General features: G+C 37.3%; 1 protein-coding gene and 1 pseudogene across 1 annotated transcript in view; both read right to left on the reverse strand.

The window, feature by feature from the left end:
* FREM2 (FRAS1 related extracellular matrix 2) overlaps window positions 1–24,432 on the reverse strand; it is a 182,835-nt gene that overhangs the window by 79,620 nt on the left and 78,783 nt on the right. Inside the window, exons 4-6 of the mRNA XM_023208694.2 lie at window positions 19,270–19,500; window positions 5,467–5,592; window positions 3,862–4,113 (exon numbers count right to left, since the gene is read on the reverse strand). Coding sequence (XP_023064462.1) covers window positions 3,862–4,113; window positions 5,467–5,592; window positions 19,270–19,500 — 609 coding nt within the window. The remainder of the gene's footprint in view (window positions 1–3,861; window positions 4,114–5,466; window positions 5,593–19,269; window positions 19,501–24,432) is intronic.
* Window positions 9,112–9,276, reverse strand: LOC111540536 (annotated as a pseudogene).

The raw sequence follows: 24,432 nt of genomic DNA on the forward strand, positions 1-24,432 counted from the left end.
GCCTGCTCTACTGCTTCCGTCCAAAGTTATACTAATGGGCACAATAGGACAAAATAAATATGAAAAATGATGTTAAGAATTGTGAAAGAAAAGACAAACTGTGATGAGTGAATGAAAAGAAATGATTGAGCTCTAAGTGCAGGGCAGGTCCTAGGGACTGTAATTCAATATTGTCAATTCTATAAAGGGTTGACATTCGGTATCGTAGCCATTTCTTAAGTAACAGAAGATCTTCGGAGAGTATTTTTCACTAAAGTGCTATAAATCATCATTTAGTCAGTAAGGTAGTCTCTGAAATACTCAACCAATAGGATTCTGTGGGGACGCAACAGTGCATAAGGTACAGTATTAATAGATAAACCACCCCAAACTTAAGTCTTACTAAATTTCTTATTGAATGGAATATTAAACTGGATAACTGCAACTTTAATCTCAGAGTGAAGATTAAGCCTCCAGGTGAGCTTGTGCCATCTGCTATGTTAAGCAGTCCAAGGAATAATTCCTTCTGGTAGGTCATGATCTCACTGAAAGCTTCTGAAGACTTGAAAATATAGCCCTCAAAGTGCTGTAAACTGGGTTTATTTTGCTAGTGCTATTTCAAGTAACTGTAAAGAAAGAAAATAACCCTCTAAATGAGTGCCAGGATATGAAAGATGTGGTTTATCCGCAGTAGAGGCCCTAATGGGCTTGTCTCATCTCCTCTTTTCAGTACTGTCCTTTTCTTTCTTCTTTAGATATGATGTGCCTTCATTTTCTCTGTTAATTTCTTGGTTTGTCCTGTTCATACTCCTCAGTCTGTCTTTGATTTGCTCTCATGAGACCCACCCTCCCTGTGGGCCATCTCCTTTGTTCCTCCTCTTTTCTTTCTCCTTTTCCTTATCCTGTGACTAGAATGACCATTGCATTTTTAAGAAAATAATTGCAATATTTGTTGAATAACATTACCAAATATTGCTCTTAATTAGGAAATAACTTTAATCTTTCTAGACTTCTTAATCATTACACTACCAGAAGAGATTAAACCACCCTTACTTATTTTTTTCTTTTTAGTGCATTACTGGCTTTTGATTGGGGAAAGTGGAAGGTGCCTGTCTTCCTGATGATGGTAAAGTTGTCAACACTTTTAGGTTTTGTACTGAGAAAAGGTGTGGTAGGAGGTTAGGAAAGTTTAAATTGGTGGCAATGGAAACGAAGATGTGGGTAGGATGAGATAGAGGCTGTGGGACCTGTGAGAAGTTTACTATAATCTACATCTGAGATGAAAAGGGTCTGTCTAAACTATAGTAGTGATGTTAGAAGTGGAAGGTAAATGACAGATGGGAGAAAGCAGAGCAGTATGCACAGGACTTTTGATTTACTGAATAGTGGTTGAGTGAATGAAGAAGGAATGGCAATAATCACCAAAAGCATTCCTGACAAACTGCTGGTCTAATGTCTGCATGGTACTCAGTACCCTCAAAATCAAAGTCCATGGCACCCAGATTTACCAGCCCTGTGTTCTGGGGTAAATAATTTTCTGGGCTTTCGCTATCCCACTTATAATGCCACTTGCCCTGTCTACATCAGTGAATTGTGAAGCTCTGATAAGACACTGACAATAGTAAGATGTTCTACGAATATTATATGATGGGATCATACCAATGGTTCCTCAACTTCATTTATACTAGAGATACATTTTAAAGGCTGAGTGATAGCATGGAAAGGTCGTGATTTGGGGGCCATGATACTGACTTTGCTGTGTATTAGCTTCATAAGTTCAAGTTAATCAACAAGTCTCTCTAAGTCTCAGTCTTGGCATCTGTGAAATAGAGATAATGGCATCATCCTTCATTTTGCAGATTTAGATATACATTTGTGAAAATGCCTGGCACTTAACAAATAAGTGGTTTTTTTTCTGTACGTTCATGTTTTTTTCTGCATGTGCATCCCATATCAATTCATACAGGAAAGATTTTTTTTTTTTTTTTTGCCAACAAAACAAACTGAACTAAAGTAAACATGAATTACGTCTTATATTTTTAAATTAGACCTACCTCTTTCTACCTGTAACAATTGATAGATTATCTAAAGAGCAGATAGGCATTTAGCATGGACTATTAGATTTTTTGGACTAGATTCAAAATATTGGCTCTTTCTTTAAGGTAAAATAAAATTTCTGTACTTTAAATACAGAATAGAACTTTTTATTACACTGATAAATTAAGGCAGCAGTTAAAAATATTAGAGCAGCTTATACTTATAGGGTATTATATAAATTTAAGGTAGAATCAAGACTTTCAATACCTCTTGATAAAATAATTCCTAATTTTTAGTGTTTTCAAACATTTTCAGTAAAAACACAGATGTTGTTATATATTTTACAGAATTGTTAGGATGATAAAGCACAATGATATACAAAGGTAACAGAAGCTGGGAAGGGAGGAGAGATTGGGGGGTAAGGGAAGAGATTAGTTAAAGGACAGAAAATTACAGCTAGATAAGAGGAGCAAGTTCTGGTTTTCTATACCACTGTAGGATGACTCTAGTTAACAATAATACATTATATAGCTTCAACTAGCTACAAGGATATTGAAAGTTCCCAACACAAAGAAATGGTACATGTTTAACATGATGGACATGCTAATTATGCTGATCTGATCACTCTATTTTATATGTCTAAACATCATTACGTACCCCATGAATATACATAATTATTTGTCAATTTAAAAACCAAAATAAAATAAACCAAAAACAATTTAAAAACCAAAATAAAATAAACCAAACACAAATGGCAGAAACTAGAAGAAATTTTAACAACATACAGTAAAAGGTATAATATCTATTATTCTCACAGCTACTATAAATCAGTAAGAAAATCAATTTGTATATAGACAATGCAAAGAAATACGAAGATCCAATAAACCTATGCAAAGGTCTTTTTAAAAAAATGTACAGAGGAGCCAGTACCCGTGCCTGGCACAGAGTATAGGCTCATAAGACACATTACCATGTTCACTTCTCACGTGCTTTGCCATTTAAAGATCAAAGACTTTTCCTGGTAGATTATTTTCAACTTCCTGAGTTTGGTCTTTTGACTGTCCTCCAGCTTTTCTCCAAACTGAAAGAATCATCCCCCAGTGTCTTCCTCTTTCTTCTACCAGGAGGAAAATTTCAAGGGGGGAAGAAAACCAGCCCAGGGTTAGGGAGTCCCATCTCTCAGTTTACTGCTCTCTGCTTTACTTACAACACTACTCACAATCTTTCCTTTTGCTCTCTCTACCCACACAAAAAAAGTACAAACTGTTTCTTGAACTGGGGAGATTAAGATCCTTTTGCTCCCTTCTCTATTTCTACTTCACGACAATTTAGTTTCTCTGGGGAAGAATGATCTAGGATATTCCCTCCCTCTTATTTTGGGACAGAGTGGCTTGTTAGATTTAATTTTCCATATGTTTACTAGTTATTCATTTAACAGCCTTGTCTGACAGGTTTCTTTGAGAAAACGGTTTCAAACACTGAGATTAAAGTTACAAAACATAAGCTTTTAAAAGCAAAACAAAACAAAAAACCAAGAAGGAAATAAATTAGATTTCAATTCTTCACCACGAAATGTCAAAAGTTTAATCACCAGGCATAGTGAAAGAAACTGCACAGGGGGAAAAAAACACACATAGTTGTGACTTTTGCCCTTTAGAAACATTAAATCAAGGAAGACAAACCGACAGATGCAGCCAACTTTGAAACCTAATCAGATGAAAAAACCAAACATAAAATAAATGTGTATATTATCATTGTTTTAAATTCCCATTTTTTCTGTCTAGAAAGTTGTTCCTCATGTTGATCTTCCCGGCAAGAAGAATTTTCAAGTAAATTAGTACTCACCATCATCTTTGTCAGGAACGATTGTAATCTGAGCCCCTGGGAACTCTGATCCGATTCTTCCCCCCATGGGCATACTCAGAAGGACATGAAAGATTTCCTCCTCCTCGTACAAGGAGTCATCAATTACGACTATCCGACACAGTTTCTCCCGTTCATCTTTGTCAAAGTGGACAACACTGGTGTGGTCCTCAGGCCTGGATATGTAATCAGAGTAAGACAACACGGAAGTCGGCACAGTTCCAGTTGCTGTTCCTGGAAGCAGAGAGAATTCACAAGATTTTTATGCAGAACATAAGACAAAGATATTTCCAGACACAATTATTTTCATACACAGCATTTTAATGGTCAGTTGTAGACATGAACACCCCTAGAATTGCAATAGTAACTACATACTGTTCTAGTACCATGAGTTAACTTGAGAGTGACCTCAAACCTATACACCTATAAGGAATATTACATTTCAAGTGTTCTCTCCTGTCTTTCCTGTCAATGGACTTTAGATCAACACAGTGTTACAAATTAATAGCCCCTACTATTCAAAAGCTTACTATGCACAGGCAAAGTGCCAAGTGCTTCACATACTTGTCTCCTTAATCCTCTCAACCACTCTACCCGGCTTTACACATTTGGTAACTGAGGTTTTCAGAAGTTGAACCACTTGGTCTGGGACCCAGAGTCCGAGGCTGGTTCTGAAGTTGGCTTTTTGTTTCTTTTTGAGACAGAGTTTCGCTCTGTTGCTCAGGCTGGAATGCAGTGGCGTGATCTTCGCTCACTGCAACCTCCACCTCCCGGGTTCAAGCAATTCTTCTGCCTTAGCCTCCTGAGTAGCTGGAATTACAAGCGCATGCGCGCCATCATGCCCAGTTAATTTTTGTATTTTTAGTAGAGGCGGGGTTTCACCATGTCAATCAGACTGGTTGTGAACTCCAGACCTTGTGGTCCACCTGAGTCGGCCTCCCAAAGTGCTGGGATTACAGGCATGAGCCACCAAGCCCGGACTCTGAAGTCGGCTTTTAATCACTCTTCTGTACTGCCTTTCAAATCATATATCCATGAATGAAAATTTTAGCAAAGGTCTACCCTGCTATCAGTATATATAACCATTGGTTTTGCATTTTTAGAAAATCTGCTTATTTTCTAGAAAGGTGTTTAGTATATTAGTGAATATTATGTATTAATTTTAATTTTGTATTATATAAAATCACCTTCCATAGGATATTTGCTCATGAGCTAAACAAACATTTTGATATTTCTTTGAAATGAGTTTCAAACTGGTTTTAAATTAGTTTCTTTTCCTTGGGCATGCATCATTTTGCCTTTTTTTTTTTTTAAATAGTAACCCATTTCTACCTGAGCAGGCTTGGGTGGGCTTTAGTTCCTTATAATCCAAAAAGCCTTGAATATTGCAGTAAGTGACCAAGTGAAATCAGAAAGAGGACTCCTCAAAGGAGAAATCCTGAAGAAAGACTTCTAAATAAATCCTTTTCTGTATCTATGGAAAATTAATAAAGTATATCCTTCATGGCAAAATGTTATGGTTCCAATATGTTAAAAAGGCTTTATAACTTTTGGGAGTTATCTTAGTTTTTTGGCAAATCGAGCTACCTTGTTGGGTATAACAGACCACCATTAACTCCTGGCTCACATCTCCGCTCCTCCGGATGGGAATGAACAGCTCACCAACATCTTCTTCAATGGAGTATTTGGACTGGGGAATAAATACAGTTGATTCTAAAGAGAAAACACAATTGCAGGCATTATTTTTGTCTGAGCTTCTTACCTCTGAAACAACCATACAGAATTAAAATTTCTCTAATGATTGATTTTTCCCCCCTTGAATATTCTTTAGAATAACATAGTGAGAGGAAAGGGAGGAAGGAGAGGAGAAAAGAAGTGGGTATAAAGGGTATAGTATCTGGGCCAGTGAATTCTGAAATCTAAAAACAAAACCCAACATGGCTTTTATCTCCAGTCATTGCTTTCTTCTAAATTAATAAGTCATGCTGACACAGTTTTTATCTAACTTTGTTCTCTTGGCACACATTAACAGCTTCCAGTGGAGTACAATTTGAGAGTTAGAAATGACCTCAAACATCATCTTATCCCATCTCCCACTTTGCAGATGAGGAAACTGAGGTTCATGTAGTTGAACTTATTTGCCAATAGCTGGCCAAGTCAGGATTAGAACTCAGATCTTGAAATGTCTGTTCTCTTGTTCTTTTCATCCACAGTGTGTTCTTTTTGAACAATTCATGATTAAAATTACAATAATGCATTGTTCAACATTTTAAAAAACAGCTGTTCCCTTAGAATTGATAAATCCGTTTATCAGCTATAAGGAATATTTCCGTGGCTCCCTTTTACTCCTGGCAGAATAACATATACAACATTACCATTTATTCTTTTTTTTAACACAGTCAAAGGGCATGCTAAATAATAAAAATGGTGTAATTAATTTGTTTTTAAAAATGCAGTTATCATGTAAAATAATAACAACCATTTAGTGCAATGGTTTGACACTGTAAACCCCAAACAGATACTCTGGGATTTGACTGGGAGCCTGTTTCACTGAGAGTCTCACACCCACACAGAAAACACTTCATGATTATTTTTAAAACAGTTAACCTTATGACTTTTAATGATTATGAAAGATTGCTGGAACAGTAGATACAGCCTTGGAGTTCCATGCTCTACCCTGCTTCACCCTGTGCTGTGCCCCAGGAGCTGACAAATGAGAACCACACCTAATGTTTCCCTTATATTCTTGCTCCTGGTTGGGTCAGTCGATGCGGAATACAGGAAGGAACTTGGACGGCAAAAGCAGAGTGGGCCAGGTGTTTATTCCTTTGGTTTCCCTCAGAGTTTCCAGAGCTGGCTGCACACCCTCCACAAAAGGTTAGAGTGCCTGTGGAGGGCCTAGCTTGCTCTCTGGGCTCGGCTAGCCTCTCCTGTCCTGTGCCTAGATGTAGTGATAGGGCTGCTCTCATTAGCCTTAAAGCACTTTATCACGCCTAGGTGTTGACGGATCTTTGCCCTCTCCTTTCTAAAAGAGTCATGTGATTCAATTCTTTTTAAATTACTTATTTTGCATGTGCCATTTGTTTTCTACCAAGGTTGTAACTGATCTACTAATTTTTAAAATGCTCCCATTTTAAGAAATCTGTGAATATAAGATTTTGTAGCTAATTATTTATTTATCAAATATTGATTGAGTGACATTGATTTGCCAGACACTGTGCAGGGGATACAGAAGTAACAAAATCCTTGGCCTCATGGGGTTTTTATTATAGTTGAGGGGTGGGGAGGAGAAAGAAAATAGTGTATTAGGGGCAACAAATTACATGAATAAAATAAAATATGCTGAGGGTGACAGGGAAGGCTGTGGTTGGATATGGTGTGAGTAGAGGGGTCTAAGATACACAGGAAAGTCACAGAAAAAAAAGTCTCTGGTAGAATTAGAATCTCATTGGAGCTGAGGTTGGAAGGTAGTAATAAAATGTCCTATATGAACAACTTAAGATAATTCCAGGTAAATGGATGTACAAATGAAAAAGACCTCGGGGCAGGTTGTGCCAAGTGTGTACAAGGAACAGCCAGGAGGCCACTGTGCTTGAAGCAAATTGGGCAAGGAGGAGAGCCTAACATATAAGGCTAGAGAGGTGGTGAAGGGGTGGGTGGTGGGCAGGTCACATGAGCCCTTCGGGACTATTGGAAGATCTTTGGTTTTTACTCAGAGTAAGATATGGAAATAAACAAAGACCAGATGGGAAGAGAACAAGCAAATGCTGTTTATTCAGAGCTTGCTTTAGCAATGGAATCAGCCACTGTCACCTGTGTTTTGATAAAGACTCAAAGACAGGCAGAGAAGCAGGAATGCCTAATAGTGGAAAAAATGGAAGGCTTCAGGTGTGCCCTCATTGGAGGTTGTTGGCATGGGGAAGCTGTAATGGATTAAGTAGAAGTGGGGTATCCTATGGTTAGAGGTGCATATTTGGCTCTGTCTGGTTGTTCCAAAATTTGAAGTGGAGACAAAAATTAGGAAAGCCATCATCAGATCCTGACCACTGGGGGCTGATTGCCAAAAAAGTTGTCTTTGGCTTTCCGGTTGCTGTAGGCTGTGCTGCAGAGTTGTATTTTAATGTGTGGTCTGGCATATGAGACTGAATGTGTTTCCCATATTCAGTCTCTCAGTATGAAATCATAAGAAGGCTTTGGAGATGGGAGGAAGAGTTCCATAATCTGACATACTTTAAGAACATAAGCTGTGGCTGCTGTAAGATAAAGAGACACCAGGTCCAAGAGTTGAAGTAAAGAGCCTGATCAGGAGATTTTGCAACCATGCAGGCAAGTGATCAGGGAAGCTTGGACCAGGCAGTGGCAGTGGGGGTAGAATGACAGGGCTGCATGACAGAATATAAAGGTTGAGCCATTTGAGTTTTCTGATGGACCAGGTGTGGTATGTGCAAGAAACAAGAATCAAGGATGACTCCAAGTTTTGTTATCTTAACCAACTGGAAAGATGAAATTGCTGTGTATAGAGGTGAGGAAGACGGTAGGAGAACCAGATTTAGAAGTGGAAATCCACAGTTCCATTTTGAACATATTAAAATTGAGGTTCTTTTTAAATATCCAAGCTGAGATGTCAAATTAGCCATTTGGGTATAGAATCACAGATGTCAGTGGAGAGGTCCGAATGGAAATCTAAACTGAACATGTTGATGGTATGTAGAGCCACGAGTCCGAATAAAATCACACAGGGGACGATAACAGATAAATAAGAGAATGGATCTAGGGATTCATCATGGGGCACTCAGAAGTCAGGGAGATAAAGAAAACCGAGCGAATGAGGCTGAGAAAAAGTCGTAGCAATGAGGACAACCAGAGGAGTGTGGGCCCCGGAGGCTGGTTACAAAAAGCATATCAAGGAAAGGGGAAGGATCAGTTGTTTCAAAAGCTGCTAACATGTCACATGAGTGTTTAGCAATTAAATGTCACCAGAAATTGGTTATTTTCACCAGAACTGTTCCAGTGAAGTAGAGGGTGAATAAAGCCTGAACAAGTAGGTTTAAGAGATGTGTGAGGACAGGAACAGGTGACACCAGGTATAGGCATTTATTTCAAGAAGTTTTGCTTTAAATGGAAACAAGTGACATGGAGAGAAATGTCTATGCTGGTTTTTACTTTTTATTTTTTTTACTCGTGTATCTGCAATCTTGGTAGCTAGGGGCGTCCTCACCATCACTCAGACATCAAAAATATGAACGCTTCACAGACTTGCTTGTCATCCTTGCACAGGGGCCGTGCTAACTCCAATTTCAGTATGTGACCTGCCCAAGTGAGTACTTGTTTGTTTGTTTTTTTTAATATTCTTTTTTTTTAAATTTTACTTTAAGTTCTGGGATACATGCGCAGAACGTATAGGTTTGTTACACAGGTATACATGTGCCATGGTGGTTTGCTGCACCCATCAACCCGTCATTAGGTTTTAAGCCCCGCATGCATTAGGTATTTGTCCTAATGATTTCCCTCCCCTTGCCTCCCACCCCCCAACAGGCCCCAGTGTGTGATGTTCCCCTCCCTGTGTCCATGTGTTCTCACTGTCCAACTCCCACTTATGAGTGAGAACATGCAGTCTTTGGTTTTCTGTTCCTGTGTTAGTTTGCTGAGAATGCTGATTTATTTTTAAGATGAGTTTTAGTAAGAGCAAGATTACACCTATTATTATGAACTAAGGTTTTTACCAAATACAAAATTTCAGTGTAGAAATTATCATAAGACTTGAGTACAAATAATATACCAAGTATCACTGAAAATTCAAGTCAAATATTCAATTAGTTTCAGTGAGTCTGTTTTCATTAACTTATGGAAATGTGCTCTAGTATCACCTAGATTTTGGCAGTCTTCAGGTCATGGACTCCGTGGCATTAGTATGAAATATTACATAAAGTTTGATTTATTAGGGTTTTTGTTAACTTTTATTTTTTTTAAGTTCAGGGGTACAAGTGCAGGTTTGCTACATAGATAAATGTGTGCCATGATGCCTTGCTGGACAGATGTTAAGCCTAATACCCATTGCTTATTTTTCCTGATCTTCTCCCTCTGCCCACCCTCCACCCTCTGGAAGGCCCAGCGTATGTAGTTTCCTGATATGTGTCCAACTATTCCCATCCTTTAGGGTTTGTTATGGGCTGAATGTTTGTGTATGTCCTGTATTATATGTTGAAGCCCTAATCCCCAAGGCAGTGGTATTAGGAGATGCAGCCTTTGGGAGGTACTTTGGTGAGGTCATGAGGGTGGGGCCTTCAGGATGGGATTAGTGTCCTTATAAGAAGAGGAAGACAGAGGTATTTTTCTCTCCATGAGTATGCACCAAGGAAACGTCTTATGAAGACTCAGAGAGAAGGTAGCCATTTCCAAGCCAGAAAGAGGCCCCTCACCAGGAAGCAAATCTACTGGCACCTCGGTCTTGGATTCTCCAGCCTCCAGAACTGTGAGAAAGAAATGTCTGTTGTTTAAGCCACCCCAGTCTGTGGCATTTTGTTATAGCAGCCTGAGCTGACTAACACAGGGTTGATTATTCATAATATTCATTCTATACTTCTAATCTATACTGGCCAGGGTTTTCTTTTCAAATAAGTTATTCAGAAGTGGTCCATGTATGGGACTTTAATTTAATAAGCTTTTTAAAGATTTAAAGCTCAAGCACCTGAGTTTTGATTCTTCCTATACCTTATGACCCACGCAGGTTTGATGAAACAAGCCAGGACTTCTTGCCAGTGCCAGTAAGTTTGAATTAGGAATAAAAAAGAAAAGTGAGTGTCTGGGCTGTGCCCTTCGCTCTGGAATTCACTCCTACAATCAATCTGACAGAGAGTAAATAGGCCCAGTATCAAGTTTAGGTCTTCTGTTGACCTAACTTCTAACAGAAATATGTAGGCTGTGGGAAAAACTGGAAAAGGGTCATCACAGAGACAAAGAAAGGCTTCCCTGATAGACTTTTCAGTTAACATTCCTTTCCAACTTCACATTATAAATACAATGGAAGTGTCTATGCAGACTGCTTGAAGTAAGCACAGCACTTGAAGTGCAAAATTCCTAAAAGTGGCATTTGTCGACTACCCTTCAAAATTATTAGTTAGTAGGCATGGAGTTCTTATTATTTGCTAGGCTCTATTCTAAACACTTCACATGACTGGCTAGTTTTATCCTTGCAACAACCTTTGAGGTAAGAATTATTATGACTCACTTTACCTCTGAGGCACACGGTGTTAAGTGAACAGCTGAAAGTTAGGTTGGTAGGTGGCGATGCTGGGATTTCAACCCAGAAACTCCGTGTCAGAGCCCACCCAGGCTCATAACCACTACACGCTACTGCCTAAGAGAAGACTGCGCAGGGTAGCTGGGAGTGGGAGCATCACTTACACCAGAGAAAAACAAAAGGTTACATTGAGATGAAAAAGAGCAATACAAAGTACTGCTAAGGCAGAGAGATGGCCATTGCAGGAGAATCAGAAAAAAACGAAGTTAGAAACAAATATTTTGAGAATTCTTTTTTAAGATCCAGTATTTTCATAGAAATTATATATATATGATTATATACATACACAATTATAAAAGTATGTATAATTTTATAATATACGTCCAATATGCATATTAATAAATCTTCACAAGTATGAAAAAGTATATAATGTATATAGTATATTAGTATGTATACAGCGTATAATGTATGTATATCATAATATAAAAGTACACATGTCAAATCCCATTAACACACTGGATTGGAACTGCAGCTGTCTTTGCGAAGGTGTTCACTGAGAGACAAAGTAAGGGCTACATTATAGAAACAGTCAACTCTCAAAGAAGAAAGATGACTGCAGGGTTGTCCTCTCAAATGTTAACAATGGTTACTCCCAAGGGGTAAGGTTGCAAATGACTTTTTGAAATTAAGGGAATAGACCTCTGTTGTTTCTTTTCTTTTTAGCAGTTTTAGATTCAGAGACCAACAAATAGACAGTGCATATGGTTCCCATATATCCCTTCACTCCCTCTCATTTCCTACCATTATTAACATCTTGCATTTGTTTTTGACAATGAACATGTGTTACTTTTATAATTCCAGATCGATTTAATTACCCTTTATTTTGAAAGAGTAAAGTGGATGCATTCTTTATTAGTCCATGTGACTATACTGTAATGAGTAGTGCAATTTGTAACTACAGTTTTTATTTTTAGGTTTTGACTGTGTTACAGCATAGGCAAAATTGATTTCTGTTCTCAGACATAAAGTAGTTGTAGCTCCATTAGAAAGAGAATGTACATTTTGTCCCTTCTCTCAATTATATTCTACAGAGGATAAAAAAATAAACAGACTCTGCTAAATAATGATAGAACAAAATATCTTCTAAATATCTGCTATAATAGAACAAGAAAGGAAAAGAAAATAGAGTACATGGATGAAGACATTGATTGTTCCTCGCCTTTAAGAAATTTGTCACATTCAAAAACAACTCAGAAGACATTCCAGATTCCAGTGCATTTTCAGGCCACTATGGCGTCCTCAGACTGGCCAACAAGTGGCACTGAATACAGCAGAGTCTGTCATTGATATATTTGAACTTGGACAACTTTCTTACATTTCTATAGTCTGTTTGTTTTACTCTAAAACAGACATAGTAATACAGACTAATTTTCGCAGGAGCTTGAAAAAGAAATACATCAAAGTAATGTAAACATACCAAAACCACATGATAATAAGTGCTATGAGTTCACATCAAGATATCATGAGGTCCAAAAGCTATCCTTTGGTACTATACAAATGTGTTCGTTAAAGTGAATCTTTGGGGTCGGGAGTGGTGGCTCATGCCTATAGTCCCAGCACTTTGGAAGGCAGAGGCAGGCAGATCACTTGAGGTCAGGAGTTCAAGACCAGCCTGGCCAACATGGTGAAACCCCGTTTCTACTAAAAATACAAAAATTAGCTGGGTATGGTGGTGCGCACCTGTAATCCCAGCTATTTGGGAGGCTGAGGCAGGAGAATCGCTTGAACTGGGGAGGTGGAGGCTGCAGTGAGCCAAGATTGTGCCACTGCGCTCCAGCCTGGGTGACAGAGTGAGACTCTATCTCTAAATAAATAAGTAAATGAAGTGAATCTTTTGGTAATCTTCATTTGAATTATTAAATGTTTTTATTTTGTAAACGGAGAAACTTTCAGAAAGTTTTTCATGACTCAAGTTTTATTTTGCACCTTTTTTTTCTTATCCACTACGCAGTGTCAGAAACTAAGTGCTATACTTTTACCAAGTGTTTGAAATTTTTTGTTTGCCTTAAGATGATGACCCATGCTTCACACTGATAGTTTCTTTTAAAAAAATGGTTGACTCACTAAAGTTGAAGCTCTTACATGCCTGCTTTATCATTTCTCCGTCATCACCTGCAGTGTACTATCATTTCATTCATTCTGGATCTTGAATTTTGGCACATTCACCTAAAAATATCAGCTAGCCAGTGACCTCCTTATGTCAACATTGACAGTGTGTAGAATTTCAAAAATAAGAATGAATGTTTGGGTTTCATATTGTAGTCAGCCTATGTCATCTGAATTCTATCGAAATGGATTTGGCTCATTCAGAATACACATTTTTGCCTTTTCTTTGTACCCATAAATATTAGGTTTTTAACCGTTAATGTTAAGTTCTATATTCCTTTAAAAATATGTTTATTCTCTATTAAATATTATATAGCATTAACCTGCCATGGGCTCACCAGAAATGATCACAGAGATCAAATATTTAATCTACTAGTTCCTGGCCATATTTTGGTACCATGGAAATATCAGAATGACTCAGTTTCTATCAGAAGTTGGCAGACATTTCAAGTGTACAAACTAAATAATTACATACACTGTTATAGGCTCTAGATAACTTTGCTAAGTATTTGTATTCAAATACCTCTATATTTGAGGTTGTTTTCTCCCAATAAATGTACATAAAACTCTATTTACTCTGGCTAGAAATGACAAAGTCAAAAAAGAATGGGATCTTTATATAAAATAAGACGTTTTAGGTCTTGCATATTTTCCCTTAACAAAAATGGAAATGTTTCACATTAACTAATATCTACATGCTTTAAAGAGCAAGGAAAGATAGTGTAATTTCTGACAGCTAGGGTACTTAATACACGGAGTTTAAGAAACTCTATCTTAGAAGCCTTTCCTTCTCTCTCAAGACTGGATACTCCATAGATACTCCTTCTATGGGCTCTAGTTGCTCTTTTATGAGAGGACATAGCATTCTATATTGTTAATTGTAACAATCTAGGGGAATGCAATCACCTAATTACATGATTAACTTCAAGGGTTAGTATGCCTTCTTCTCTACGACCTAGATCCTAGCAGCATTCCTGGCATAGAGTAGATGCTTAATAAGCATTTGTCAAATATGCAGACACATAATGCAGGGGCTGAATTGGTCTTAATTATTTTCTTAGAATGCTTAGTTTTATTCACCTATATAATAAATTAGAGGCTTAATATATAATAGAGAAAAGAGAAGAGCATAAGAAGGGAAGAAATTATGTTGTTGTTTTCATACACAAGATAAGTAAAACAATGTCACGGTGATAAGTTCACTGATTAATTATGATTTGGGATATTACTTCTTTTCTAACCATGTAAAATGATAGAAGACCATAACTCAGGGAAAAGAAGAGCTCTAGAAGAGGAAACAATATATATATATTTGAATATATATTGTTTAGTTTCATTATATAATATATACATATATATATATATTTTAAATACTGCCTCTGGCACTTACTAGCAGGGTGACTTGGGGAAAGTAAATTCCTTGACCCTCAGAGATATTTGTAAATTGGTATATAAATCACAGAGTTATAAACATAAGGTTTAAATGAGATAAGTTTTCAAAGCTCTATTTCTCAGATTCCTCATCCAGAAAATGAGTTGTGTTTCACGAACTTTAAACCCTTCCCAGTTGGAACTTTCTATGTGCATATTAAAAGAAAGAAGAAGCTGTGTGTGGTGACTGATGCCTGTAATCTCAACATTTTGGGAGGCCAAGGAGGACCACTTGAGGCCAGGAATTCAAGACCAGCCTAGGCAACATAGTGAGACTCCCGTCTCTGCAAAAATATAACCAACTAAAAAAACAAAGAAACAAAACAAAACAAAGAAACACTTATCTGGGCATGGTGGTGTGTACCTCTATTACTAGGTGCTTGGAAGGCTGAGGTGGGAGCATTGCTTGAGCCCAGGAGTTTGGGGGTGCAGCAAGCTATGATAGTTTCACTGCACTTAAGCCTGGGCAACAGAGTGAGATACTGTCTCGAACAAAAAGGGGGTGTGGGGAGACTGTAGAATCAATCTCAATGAGTGACTGAACTCACTCTTTACATGAGGGTCAGCTCTGTTGATCGCAGAACCGTGGTTCCCAACCAGAGAGCCACAGACACTTGGAGGCATGGGGGCCAGGGGTGGGGTATTACAGTACATCTATGAGGGCACTGAGTATCGGACCAGGTTAAATAAATAATCAATCATATAACCGTAGTGATACTTTCTCAGTGATGTAGATGCTGATATATTAAATAAAATACATAGTCATTTAAAATCTTCACATATGTAACAACTATATAATTTTTAAAATATATGGATAGACGGCATCGGAAGAGCATAATTATAAAATGTGAGAAGCCAATTTATAAGAGAAATAATTGTAAAGAGCATAATTATAAAATGTGAGAAGCCAGGCATGGTGGCAAGTGCCTGTAATCCAGGCTGTTTGGACGAACGGAGGCAGGATGGTGCACTTCCGGGTTCTTCTTCACCACCAACTCTTCCCGTGTGTGCGAGAATGCAGCTGACGCCCGGGAAGGTGCAGATTAATCAGGCATGCACCAGGTGATGTCAATCCGAAGAGGCCAAGATTTACCTGATGGCACCTGCGGAGCGACATGCCCATGCCCCGCCTATTGCCCTTCCACTCCTAGAAAAGTCGCTCCCAGCAGATGCGCCGGGGGCGGGCTTTCTCAGCCCCCACTCTTGTCGGGACTGTATTAGAAACTCCGCTCCCCCCCACCTCCGGTCCCTGAAGCTAGATGACCAAAGAATAAATTTGCAGTTTTGCTTTTAGCCTTGCCTACTCGCTGGTTCTTTTGTGCCCACTCTGGTGGTCTTAGAAAAACAAATCACAGGCTACTTGGGAGGATGAGACAGGAGAATCGCTTGAACCCCAGAGGTGGAGGTTGCAGTGAGCCCAGATCGGCCATTGCACTCCAGCCTGGGCAGTGAGAGTGAAACTCCATCCAAAAAAAAAAAAAAGTTCTTTTTGTCATATAATTTTGGAACTAATGCTCTAAAACTTGCCAAATATAAAATTGAAAGCCTCCAGCTAGTAAGTGCCAGAGGCAGTGTTTAAAATATACATGTATAAAAATATATAATAAAACTAAACAATATATATTCAAATATATATATTGTTTCCCCCTCTAGAGCTCTTCTTTCCCCTGAGTTATGGCCTTCTGTCATTTTACATGGTTAGAAAAGAAGTAATTTCCCAAATCATAATTAATCAGTGAACTTATCACCATGACATTGTTTTACTTATCTTGTATATGAAAACAAGTAAAATGCCTAAAATGGTTCATATGTCTACAAGGGACTGAATGAGAGAACATATATAATGTGCTAAACACAGTCTCTATTGCATAGTAACTGCTCAATGGATTTCAGTCGTTACCATTATAAAGTATTGAGGAAAGCATAGACTTACATGTGTTTACATAAACTTCCTAATAAGTAAAACCAGTTCCCAGCCTAAAATAAAGCACAGTTGGTTATTCCCTCTTCTAAATTTCACAATACTGTTCATACCTTGTTTTATCACATCACATTCTGCTGTGACAAGTTAAAGGGCTCTCCTTCCCATCCCCTGTGGTCTTTGACAGCAGAGATTCTATGCTATTATCTTTGCATTCCCAATATATAGTGCTGAACCCAGCACAAATATGAGCTGCACAAATTTTTAATGCATGAAAACAAAACATCATAACATGTCCTAGAATGAATATGTAGAGGGAGAGCTTGTAGGCATAATGGCTCCTGGGGCAGGTGAATTTATATGCAAAGAGCTGGAGAGAGAGTACAAAAGGAAACAAAGTTTTTAAATGGTGGGGAAAGTGATCCTTTGTTAGGAAAAAAAATTACTCAATTTCTTAAAATGAAATCTAACATTAGATTTATGATATTAGAAATAAGAATATTTGCATTCTGCTTTATGTTTTATAGAACTCTTTCATAGGAATGCTGTAACATGATAATTATTACTTTTTCTGATTTTGTGCATTAGGAAACTTTATTAAAAGCTATTTTATTTTAGGTCATACAACTAGAAATAAAATTGGGAAGCAATTTCAGGTCTTACAGTTTCAAGACCAGTGGTCTTCAACAAGGCACGGAGCATACCAAGCATTATGGAAGACTTGGCAGTTATCCAAGGATTATCATGACTTGAAATAAACAGGGCTGAATTTTATCTCCAAAATTCTGAAACAACTTAGATGATCAATACATGAAATGAAATTATGGCAAAGTTTCATTTGGTATAGCCTACACTAAGAAAAGATTATATAAGTGGGGGGCTGTGTATGTGGGGTGTGTGTATGTGTTTTGTTTCGTTTTTAATATTCTACTGCTTAGATCTATCATGGCTGCTGAGCGTCACTCTGAGCTTATAAATAGGAATGCAGAAACGAATTCAAGTGTCTTATTTCTTCAAGTAATATGGCAATTGTACTAGTTGGGAAACAAAATATCAAAAAATGGCTTCCAGTTTTAACTAATGAGTCAGTTTATATGTATTAAAGCTGACCTGGGCTTGTTTAAAAGAGAAAAGCTTTATTTTTCAAGCATATATGCAAAGTTCAAGACCAAAAGAAAGTTTAATTATTTATCTCTGGATAATGTAGATAAAATTAAGTAAATGTTAACTGTTCTTTAATGAAAATTACAAACATAATTGAACTTCATATTTAACTGAAGGCAGAGTTGTTAGTTAAACAATTGATGTCAGAGCTCCAGTTTTCTTATTCACTTTCTTTAATTATGCTTAGTCTTTTAACACAGGGATTTCCACACAGGTCTCTATTTCATGTACTCTGTAGATTGTATCTTTGCAAACCATTTAAGAGTTTTCTGATTGACAAAATAAAGTAGGCTGGAAGTTTAAAAGAAAGTCATGTCTGGCTTCTGACAGGATATTAGCTTTAGATGTTTCTACAGGGTTTGTATAAATGCCAGCCCTCAAAAAGCTATTCAATCTTTTTTTCTTTTTCTTTTTTTTTTTTCTTTTTAAAATTTTCTGACTAGATCAAGACAAGCCAGGACTGTAGAAGTATGACAGGGGGAAGAAAAAGGTCAAATTACACACAAAAGCATTAAGGTTCACTTTTACCAGCATCAGCCAAGGTGTGCATTGACAAGAAAATGTAATCTGACAGAAATTAACAGCAATGATTCAAAACACTGTGTTCACTACAAAATGGGGGTGGGTAGGGTGGGTATTATGCAACAAATGTGGAAACATATGGCCAAATAAAAATTTTTGGCTGGTAAATATATAAAGATATCTTGAATAATTAAAAGTAATATGGGGAACACATTAATTCAAGAATGATCTCATACTCCAGCCGTTTGTTTCAAAGATGCATTAAGACATTTAAAGGACTCCATAAAGTGATGAATTAATTTAAGAAAAATGACATGAGCAGTATTAAATGATAGAATTATAATAACAGGAAGAACATGTTGGTAATTCTATGGGTAGTTCATTTACTTGGAAAAATATAGCATCCCTGGCTGGGCACAGGGACTCATACCTGTAATCCCAGTGCTTTGGGAGGCTGAGTTGGGAGGATAGCTTGAGGCCAGAAGTTTGACACCAGCCTGGGCAACACAGTAAGACCTTGTCTTTATAAATGATTATATATATATATATATATAATATATTATATATGAATAAAATTAAATATAAATATGTAAATAATTTATATATATAATAAAATATTTTCTGGTAATATGAAAATTGTACTAGTTGGAGAATATATATATAATTATATTTATATATACATAAAATCTAGTAATACAATTTATATATAAATATATAAATATTTATATATTATACATATTATATATATATATACAGCATTCTTCCATTACTTTTTAGTTTCCCTCTTCCTGTCAGCATATCTGAGAATAATGAATCATTAATCTAGAAGATTCTCTCTATGGAAATTTCAAACATTGAATTTAAAACTATAAGCTATACCCCTATAAGGTATTTTGTCATAGCAGCCCAACAGCAACCACATAAACCAGTTGACAATGGCTCTTACCATCTCCTGGATCAATGATCTCGACAGTGGCGACTGTGGGGAATTCCAGGGCAGCCAGCACAGGCTCTGAGAGGACCACCTGGAAGGTTTCAGACTGCTCGTGCTCCCCATCACTCAGGATCCGCACTCGCCATGTGGCCCTGGTCTGGCCTGGGTTGAACTGCACTTGTTTCTGTGCTTTGCCCTTGAAGTCTCTGTCTTTTTCTGCAGTCCCATCTCTTGTGCCAATACCTTTACAGAAACATAATATCATTTTCTTAGTTTCATTTTTCCTTGGATTACTAACATTTTCCTTGTTAACTTTTTGCATGTCATTTTATCCTGAAAAGCAAAGTTGATCCTGCTTTGACCTCATGAAATGGAAAACTGGGAATGGGTCTGATGATGAAAGTGTTTCACTGCAGGTGTTGGGTAGTTTGTGATTCTGTTCTGCTTTTGCCTCAATTATGGTTTTGCTATATATGCTTTGAGCTACATTTGGATTAGAACTTCTTGTCAAACAAGACCAAGTAAATATATATTCACATTGTACAATATCCTTACTCCTACAAGTTTATGCAATCTTAAAACTCTTCACATTTACTTTTGCGTGTGTTGCTGGATATTATTAAAAAAAAATTCTCTAACTATAAAATATAAGCCAATAAGAAACTCCTCCATGAAAGAATTCTCTGACTCACAATCTAAGTCATAAATTGTCAAGTGGAATAATAAAAAGTGATCGTATTCTCTGAGCACTTAATAGAACTAGGGTCCTTTAAAAAATGTAATTCATTGTTTTTCAACATGGTCACTGACAATTTTTTCTTTCTGGAACACCCCAGAATTCCATGAAATTAAATAAACAGAATTGGAGAGCTAAATATATATGGTTATTATGAGCAGTATGCTTGGCTTACTCTGGTAGTTCATTCAAGGTCAATTTCAGTTAGCTGGAAAGGTTGAAGGATCTCTGGGTCTCTAACTACATTGCAAGATGATCTTCATTATTACCATGCCAGGTACCCGAACCATAGGGTACATTATCCAAAAGCAGTGAAAACATTTAATGTCATAGAAAAATTATAAAATGGCAATGGTACTTGGACTTCTGTATCCTTAAAATACAGAACCAGAGCCTCTTAATGAGTCAAGTTAATAAAATAATTTTCAAATATATTTCTCTAAACCTGGGCATTTTCAGAGAAGTTGGTAAGACAGACAGATGTAAAAGAGGGAAAAAGAAGGCTGGGCATGGTGACTCAGGATTGTCATCCCAACAGTATGGAAGGGCGAGGTGGGTGGATCACTTGAGCCCAGGAGTGCCAGACCATCCTGGGAAACATGGTGAAACCCCATCTCTACAAAAAAGACAAAAAATAGCTGGGTGTAGTGGCACATGCCTGTAGTCTTCGCTACTGGGGAGGCTGAGGTGGGAGGATCACCTGAGCCCTAGGAGGTCAAGACTGTAGTGAGTTGTGATTATGCCACTGTGCTCCAGCCTGGGTGAGTGAGACCCTGCTTCAAAAATTAAAAATACATGAATACATAAATAAATAAATAAAAGAGGGAAAAATAAAGTCTTGTGACTTAGATTTTTTGAATCTTGAAAATAAGTTATTTGGAAGATTTTACATTTAATCAAAAATTATATTTTTAAAAACAATTCCTTTTGTTTTTTACACTAGAAATGAAACTGAACTAAATAAGATCCATTCAACCACAAATATTCATTGAGTTCTTATTCCATGCCAGCCTCTGTTCTGTGTGCTGGGGCTGTATCAGAGAACAAAACAGACAGAAACCCTTGCCTTCATAATGCTTATATAAGAGTCATTTGAATATGTATCTATATATAGGAATATATCAATGACTGCTATTTTAATCTTAAAATGAAGATGAAAACAAAGATTTTATTAAAAATATTTCTGTCTTACAGATCTCAGAAAAATAACTTACATAAATATTGCATCATATTTTTCTTTTACAGTAGCAGGTAAAACACGATTTATTTAATGGTAAGAGAAAAAAAGGGCACAGAACCAGGAATTGCAGGGCTACATATCTTGCTGAATACTGTAGACTTCCTGATAGCTCTCTGGTTCCTCGTGCACACAGAGTTGGTTGTCAACACCTCTTGGATCTACTACAATTCACTGCCAAGATGCTGATGAAAGGAATCATTCTCTCTGAGGTTCCAGAACACATGCTGCTCACTGACCCATCTATCCCCAGTGGCATGACCAGCAAAAATCTGTTAGTCTGCCTCTGATAGCTACTGCTCACTTTTCTGTTTTGTTTTCTTTCATCAGCAATGCTTTTTTTTTTTTTTTTTTTGAGTTTCAAAAGGGAGTTAAAAATGAAAATTGAGTAAGTATGATACAAGGAATGTCTGCTAGTTCCAACTAGTCCTCCTTTCTACATGATAGTCAAGCCATCTGATATTAAATGAGTTGCAATACCATCTGATATTAAATGAGTTGCAATACCATATCCCAATTGTTGCTGCTAAAAACACCTATTTTTTTTACTTTTGTTATTAAATGAAACTGCAATTGGATCTTTTCCTCTGACATAGAAAAATAACAAAGTGGTTAAACAGGGTATTTGTGGAATGAGAGAACAGATTTTATATCCCATCCAGGCCACAAAACAGTTGTGGGATTGCAGGCAAGTTATTAACTTATCTTAGTGAAGGATTTATGAAGCACTATGGTGCAGTGGTTAAAAACATGGTCCTTTTGCCAAATCTCAGCTCTGCCCCTTACTAGTTGGCTAACTTTGGACGTACCTCTCTATTTTCTCATCTCATGGTACTCTTCTCATGGAGCTGACCTAGGTAGGGTATTGGGAAGTAGGCCCAGCAAATAACCCAGTAAACATTAGCTATCATTGTTTCTTCATAGTTCACTATCTAACAAAGTCCCTGGTATATAATGAGTACTCAGTAAAATATTTGTTGAGTCAGGGAATAAAGAGTTGATACAAGGTGTAAAAGAGATAGATAAAGTGCTTAAGGTACGTATGAAGTACCTTGCCTTTAATAAATATTCAATAACTGGTAGCAATAAGAGCTTTGCAATGCAAATACTAATGTGGAATATAAATACATATTTAGTTTATTAGTGATTTTAGTGGTTATAAAATGAATAATAATCTTTGAGAATATACATCTACAAATTTCATGTAATTCATGATTTCTTAGCTGTACTCAAGTGATACTCTGTCTTTTGCTATAATGCAATCTATCTCATTCTAAACATCCATAAATAAAAGTAGAGGTTGTATGGGAACAGTTATAAGCAATGTATTCACTGTAGAACTTGTATGAGGCTACACTTCATTTTAATCTGATTTCCATTCCAGGTCCTAGCATGAATTCTGTTACCATCTTCAGTGACTGAGGATGTGGGCCACACACAGAAGGCTTCCCAAGTTTCTGTCATCCAGGTTACTAAGTAACCATGTGAAGTGAACCAAGTAAAGCCTATGAACCTTTGCAGAACTGCTGGTATTCCCACATTCGTAGAAAATAATAGTTCATTGGAAAAAATACAACAAAAAGAGCTCTTGTTTGACATTTTAGCATCCAGCTTAAGAAAAAAAGAGGCAGTGGAGAAAAAAAATGCAAAAAAAATTTTTTTTGAATTTTTTGTTGTTTGTTAACTTTCCCAGTGCTATCCAGGGGCCTGCTGTGAGTGAAAAATTAAATAAACTCACCAGGAGTGGGAACTCAGGTAAAAAAATAGATAAACCTATTCTTAATCATTGGTAAGGTGCTCTGGTTTTAGTTATGATTTTCCCTATGATTTATTCGCTATATGTTCAGGTACAAAGCAGAGTTAAGACGAATTGCTTCCTGATGATAAGACGGGATGTGCACATGTGCGCAGAAAATGTGTCCCTAAAAGAGAGTGCACTAAGAGCACTCAGAATATCCTAGACTAAAATACAAAGCATGAGAAGCTAGCCAGGTGGAGGCTCATGCAAAATGAAGATGGAAGCAGACGCTGAGGGTGAGGCTGTGAGGAGACCAGCACCCCCTGCAGCCAGAGCAACCTCAAAGACAGGGAAAGTGTCTTGTGAAAACCCGGTCTTCTAAAGTTAAGAGGAAAAAAAAAGGAATTTTTAAAGTGAGGGGTAATTAATATTCAGATTCAAAACATGTCAGGGGAAATCAAAAAGAATGGTGGGGTTTTGGCTGCAGCAGAAGTACAGCAGGGTGTGTGGGTGTTGGGGAGGGATGTTGGGGGTGGCAGGGATGTGTATTTCTGTGCACAGAGGTCTACTGTTTAAGGCTCTTTAAGTTCATGGACCCGGTAAAATTTCAAAATAGTCATTTGGAGACAAGTGTAGGTTTACTAACTTTTTACTTTGCCAGCATTTTCCTAGATTCCTACCTTAGTTGATAATCTCACTCACTGAAATCTTTTTTTGAAACGGAGTCTCGCTCTGTCGCCCAGGCTGGAGCACTGCAAGCTCCGCCTCCCGGGTTTACGCCATTCTCCTGCCTCAGCCTCCCGAGAATCTGGGACTACCGGCGCCCGTCACCACGCCCAGCTAGTTTTTTGTATTTTCTTTTTTAGTAGAGACGGGGTTTCACCGTGTTAGCCAGGAGAAATCTTTTTTGATCCCATGCAAATTCCATTGGCCTAGATGTCTATAAAATATATGATACCAAAACCAATATAATTGCTTCAGGTGCTGCCATTTTTATCAACATATTAAACATTTTATACCAACCATATTGCTGCTTAAAAGTACCAATATACTGCCAACTTTATTTTATGCTTCTATGAAAATCAAATATGAACTTGGAGTTGAAAAAAGGTTTCATTCGTTTGCTTTTGACTCTCAGTTTTATTTAAACGAAGTAAAGCAGAGGAAAATGATTAGTATTTAACGATTTACTGCTGGTTACAAAGAAAGGTCACGACACTCGTGTTTCAGAAGACTTTTTATCTCATGGGTAAATTACAGATTTGCCTAAGCTCATTCTAAGATCCAGTGACATTTATTTTTATTTCATAACTTATTGTTCCTGCCGATTTTTATATCAGAAAAAGATCACATGTACATAGAAGGCTTGAAGAGATAAGTACCTTAACACAAACCTGTTGCTTGTTTCTTTAGCAGTTAGAGAACTTTTAAATCTTTAAGCTGAAAAACTCGATCAGTGAACTA

This window comes from Piliocolobus tephrosceles, chromosome X (genome assembly GCF_002776525.5).
Source record: "Piliocolobus tephrosceles isolate RC106 chromosome X, ASM277652v3, whole genome shotgun sequence".
Lineage (NCBI taxonomy): Eukaryota > Metazoa > Chordata > Mammalia > Primates > Cercopithecidae > Piliocolobus > Piliocolobus tephrosceles.